The sequence below is a fragment of the Aplysia californica genome, unplaced genomic scaffold (genome assembly GCF_000002075.1).
Source record: "Aplysia californica isolate F4 #8 unplaced genomic scaffold, AplCal3.0 scaffold00016, whole genome shotgun sequence".
In the NCBI taxonomy this organism is placed as follows: domain Eukaryota; kingdom Metazoa; phylum Mollusca; class Gastropoda; order Aplysiida; family Aplysiidae; genus Aplysia; species Aplysia californica.
In genome coordinates this window covers 1,758,921-1,764,717 of record NW_004797286.1, presented here as the reverse complement: position 1 = coordinate 1,764,717, position 5,797 = coordinate 1,758,921, and the positions used below count along the sequence as shown (strand labels likewise).

Sequence of the window (5,797 nt, the reverse complement as noted above, 5' to 3'; positions counted from 1 at the left end):
TATGTTACGTATACAGATGTTGAAATCTGAACTGAGATGACATTGCTTATTATATAAGTTAACCCGACAAGCCAAGTCACATTTGAAGTGCTGTGCTTCTTAGTACAGATCTAGATCTAGATCTAAATCCGTAGTTAGGTACTTGGATTCTTGCAAAAGACAATTTTTTAAAAATATCCTACTGTACGCTCCAAAATCATCAAACAAATCGCGTGTAACATTTCCAATGAACACAACCTCCAAAATAAATCTACGTTTTGCTTCATTGAGAAATGCTTTGGTAACTCCAGTTAGAGAATGGGGGGGGGGGGGGGGGGGGGGGGCCGAATGTTTTTTTTTTTTTTGTGGGGGGGTTTTGGGTTATGGGTTTGAAAAGCTCCCCCCCTCAACCTGGTAATCCAGTTTGTTAATATAAACACAGTATAATAATAATAATGTAATATTTAATTTTTTAAAGATGTTTTGCTTTGTTCAGAACTGTGAGATGATCTAAACAGTGTCGGTGGGGCGTAAAAACACCTGTCTATTTAAGATCGTAGTGTGCTTCATCCGCAACATGTTAATTTCTGCTTTGTTTCGTTTCTTAAGCAGACGAGCCCTTAGACCCTTAGACACAGGTTTCTTCCGTGCTGATCTAAGAACCTAGGTACAGCTGCATGTTTGAAAGATGGACAAGTGAGGTACTGATAATATAACCATCATTTCATAACTTGTTCTACGGCTGATTTCTGAATCATAGTCCTGACCGTTATTGTGAAATACATGCATACGTGGCCTTATGATTATTGTTCTGAATCTTTTGCTTTATGACTTACAAGGCACAATTTGTCTGTATTTGTGCATATTATTATATTCTTGTATCTGTTGTTTTCCTGTCTGATTGTTAGACTATTGTATTTTTTTGTTTGCCATAATTTGGCCTTACTGAAGAGGTTGTTGAACATTCTGTTTCGTGTGCCATACTTTTGTCTTTCTGCTTTTTGTCCTTTGATCGTTCTTGGCGAAATTTGGTCATGCATCTACCCACTATGGACAACAAAATAGAAGCCATTTACTGATGTTCCACCCCCCCCCCCTCTCTCTCTCTCTCTCTCTTTCTCTATTTCTTCTTCACGGGAGGCAGGAGGGTATCACTGAAAGGACTAACTACGGTACTGTCTACTTGCGGTGCGTATGTTATAGCAGTTTCGCTATTTCCAAGCCATGGATGGCGCTTAGATGAGTTCCTCCGTCTTTTCCCCTCTGCCATTTTTTCCCTCTTTCTCTCTGTTTCTGCCCCCCCCCCCCTCTCTCAGTCTCATTGTCACTGTCACTGTCTATCTTTGGTGCACGATCTTGCATACACTCTTCAACCAACACATACAAACAACGCTTCTGCTTCCTACTTCCCACTTTAAAATCAACGTATCCCCTTCACTATGAAAAGGAGAATTAATAAAAGCAGCGCCGTTTTAAAGGGTCATGCACAAGCAGAAGCCGCAGAAGGAAACTGATCTGGAAACATAATAACTGCCAGTGACAGTAAAGACAGTCTCTGGTAGACAATCCATGTAGTCTTAATTTTTAAAAAAGATTACCGATAAATCCTTCAAATATTGTAGCAATGCAAAAGACAGTCCTCACGACAAACATGCTCTTCAGCAACCTTCACTTGAAGATGTCAAACAAAACAGTATGTGACACTAACGAACAAATTGTCACATCAATATAAAAATAATCTAATATTGCATTGATTTCTAGTTTCATTACCCTTAGGTATTATAATCTCTCTCTTTCTTTCTCTCTCTATTTTTTCTTTCATTTTCTCTCCCTTCCTCTCTCCCCTCTAGTCTCGGTTATTATTTTTTCTTAACCAGTTGGAAATTTAACTCTCAATTTAAGCAGCTGCGGGTATTTTGTACATAAAAGTCATAAAGGTGCTTTCAGGTGGCTGCAATTTAGCTATTGATGTTGTTGAAAGGTTTACATTTGTTTTTAGATTATTGTTAGTAACACTGACTGACATACAAATTACAGTGTTTGTCTTTGAGAAGAACGGGTATTGCTTCCCTTCAGGCCAATAAGCTTAGGGGAAATATTCAGGAACGTCCTTGTACTTACAACGAAATCGAATCATTAACTTACACGAAAGTTCATGTTTATATGCCACAGAAACACAACGACCGACTCAAATCAACTATTTTCCCCCAAACAACTTGGAAAGGTACAATCAGGTGTTCAGACTGCTTTCTTCTGAGTCATTGAGAGATACATTAACTGAAGAAAAAATTGAACAGCCCTTTGTTGAAAGCGCCCTCAAAATCGCGATTATTCATTGATTTCACCGAATAAAGATGATACATGAACTCTATAATTGCAATTGTGTCTGACTTCCACAAAACTCCAAAATGTCGCAGTGCCGTGGAACCGTGAACATCACTCTCTCTTCCTCCCTGTCACAGAGATAAAGATTGTTCTCGTGCCCTTTGTAATAATAATGCCCTCAGACAGGGCAACACTCACAGTACAACTAACTCGTTCGCGGCAGAAAATAGTCCTAGTAGTATCCTCGAATCTGGATTAACAAGAAATGAAACGCACATTTCGACACCCCCCCCACCCACGTTTAGTGACACATTTCTTCCATTATGGAGGCTGCTTCTTTTGGTTACCCCTTTTCGCACCGTCTAACACTTTGTACACACAATGGACCATTACAGGTCATAACGAGTCCCAAATGTACAATGCTGGGGTCACGAGTCTTGTGTAGCGGGCATAACAACAAGCACCGCCAGCGTGGAAGTGATGGTGGCCACCAGGAAGAACACGAACAGAATCCTGTCCACCGTCTGCGCCAATCGACGCCAGTCCTGGATGACGTCATACTCTTTCTCGTCCTTGTCGTGTCTCTCCAGCAGTTTGGTTAGGGACATGAGAGCGTCCTCGTAAGGCGCAGACGAGCGTGATTTCGGATGACGTTTCCTCGCCGCCCGCGGTCTGCTACTTGACGTCACCCCATCTCCCGATCCTCCTCCTACACCGCCAGTATTTTCAACACCGACTCCACTGCGTCCACCTGTGTGTCCACTTTTCGACCCCCTTCCACCCCCTCCTCCTCCACCTCCCACACTTCCTCCTGACCCGCCTCCACTTCCTATAAGAGGGGTCAAGAGCCGATCTTTTCTGCCCACACTATTCCCAAACGTCGGAGTGGAATTCGGTGTATCCGCACAACTATCCACGCCCGTCGTCGTCACCGTTGTTGTAGCTGTCTTAAACTGTCCAGGCGATGACGTTGCACTGTCCACACACTGTTCAGTTGTAGCCGTCGATCGAGGAGACTGCGAGGCAACTGTAGACGGCAACGTATCCACTTCTGGCACACCCCCGTTATCCAAACGAAGCTCATCCCTCAGGTCCTGAGCTAAATTCTCAAGGGTGAGCTTAAGAGACACGTCTCTGACGACACAGTTGGTATCCACCCCGGGTACCCCTGTGTAGTGTAACCGGCCCATGCGGTCTGAGTTCCGGAAACAGGAGGGTCTGCGACGACCTGAGCGGGCACCGAGGAAGAGGCGACGAAGCCAGTCTGGCACCGACTGTTTCTGAGGTCCACGGTGGTGGAGGTTCAATACAAATACAGTCATGATGACAGAAACAGAGGTCAAGGACATCACGATGGTCAGGTAGATACCTGGGGGAGAAGTAAAGAAGGGAGTTAGTATTGTTCTTACCGACCGTTAGGGTTCGTCTTTTTAGTTTTCATCTCCCTTTTCCATGTTATATAATGTAGTCTTCTTCTTATCAAAATGTGGATGTTGTTTTGCTGACTCGCAGTGTGTTCATATTTTGAACACCAACCGACCAGTAGTAGAGCATTTTTAAGGCGTGGCTGTTTGCACAAGGCAATGCTAAAGACATAAAGAAAAGAAGAAACAATTCTCAGAAGAGATTGTCAGGTACGCACATCTGGATTAATATGTTCTTCTGATGTTGGTTTTTTTTTTCTACTAAAGCGTTGCACCTCCTGTACGAATGCAATGGATCTGTTTTTGAATGACAATTTACTTTTTGGATCTGCAATTCTGTACGGATATCTGAATCAATCTGGCTCAGAGTATATCTCACGTCAGACTACATCCTAAGATCGAATACTATTTTTAAACAACAGCAACGAATAAAACATAAAAATCATAATGAAACAAAATCAAGATCGTAACGATATCAAAGACACTAGGAGATTTTTCAATGCATATAAGATTGTTTATCATTAAAGGGATTCCCCTCGCTGTAGTGCGGAAGTCCTATTTATTTCAACTTACATGAAGGAAGAGTTAAACAAAACAGCACCACACAGGAAAGCCGAGCACCAAACAATAAAAAGGTAGTTGTAAAAGTTCTCCTCACAAGCTCAAAAATTCATGCTCATTTTTTCATTTGTTGTTGTGGTCAGAATAGCCTGCGAACAGTTTGCAGGTACATTCGTCGGGCTACAAATTTGAGACATCGTGGTAAAATCAGGCGCTCGTCAGAATAATGAAATCGAAGAAACAGGCATTTTCCCTCCAGTTTGGCAAATTTTACAACATCTTTATTTTTGGCTCAACACCTTTTATGTCGTTATAAAAACACATTTCATAGTGAATTTTACTGAAAAATGTTGATTAATGGATCAAAATATGTAGATTTTCAGTTTTCAAGGACTCTCAAGTTATAGAAGTTACACAACTTTGACGGCCATTTTCTCGATAACTTGACTTTTGAAACCATGGTATCCCCACCTCCTTCAACCTCAAATATTTCGACTTCTATTCAAGATAGATGGGTGTTTTTTTCAGAGAACGAAAGGCAAATAAATACGCTTTCAGATAATACCAATAACTCAACATGCCAAAAAATTGACGAGCGTCTGATTCCACCACGTCGTGACACAAATGTAACCCTCGTAGTGTTTTGAAAATACAGAACTACATACGATTTAAAACATAATAATACACAATAAAGCACAAGGAGAGCATTCACTTGGATTTGGATTTCATGACTTGTAGAAGTAAAAGCATACAGTAGACATGCGCTAGTTTTTCAAATCAGCATTCTATTACATATTTGCACGTCTAACGAGCTTGTTACGTAAAGTAAGTTCTGAATTCAGTACAGCCCAAATCCCATGTGAGGAAGTGTATTTTTCACAGAAAAACCTCCACCTCTCTCCTGGGTTGCTGTATCCTACCTAGGCCAGTTGGCGGTTTCGAAGTTGCCCGCTTCCTAAACGACTCAAACCATGCCAGTGGAGTGTTGAACCCTTACAATCAAACCCCCGAGTTACTCTACTTCACGTGCTCATAATAAAATGCCTCAGTCTGTGAATGTTTGACCATACGAGCAACACACAACGTGTGTCTGCTATGTGAATATCTTGAATCCAGACAATATGCTGAGAAAAGAATGAGGAGTAGAAGCAATGATTAGTTTCGAGTAATCTGATTGTACAGCGGAAAAAGATGCCATCTACAGCTTATGAAACCTACAATAGTAACACGAACAGCAGATGGAAACTTTTGACCCTGAGCCCAAGAGACAATTAGCATTGGTGCCAGCAGATATCGACGTCCATGCAATGGTCCAGATGACGTAAGAGTCGGTAAAGTGGCATCCCTGAAGACCTCGGGAGTCAATTTGTCATATTCCGGAATGTATGCGGCTTGATATATGATCGATGTCTGGAGAGTGACGTGCATTCATACTAGCAGCGATCAGACTTTCTGATGTGTGTTGGTTATTATAGAAGTTACAGAGGGAGGGCAGAAAGGACCGGCTG

The 5,797-nt window shown here is 41.9% G+C and overlaps 1 protein-coding gene across 1 annotated transcript in view; it reads right to left on the bottom strand.

The window, feature by feature from the left end:
• Positions 1-2,732: 2,732 nt before the first annotated feature.
• LOC106012547 (acetylcholine receptor subunit alpha-type acr-16-like) overlaps positions 2,733-5,797 on the bottom strand; it is a gene marked incomplete at its 5' end in the record, with an annotated part of 91,506 nt that continues 88,441 nt past the window's right edge. The window contains 1 exon segment of the mRNA NM_001310495.1: positions 2,733-3,673. Coding sequence (NP_001297424.1) covers positions 2,733-3,673 — 941 coding nt within the window.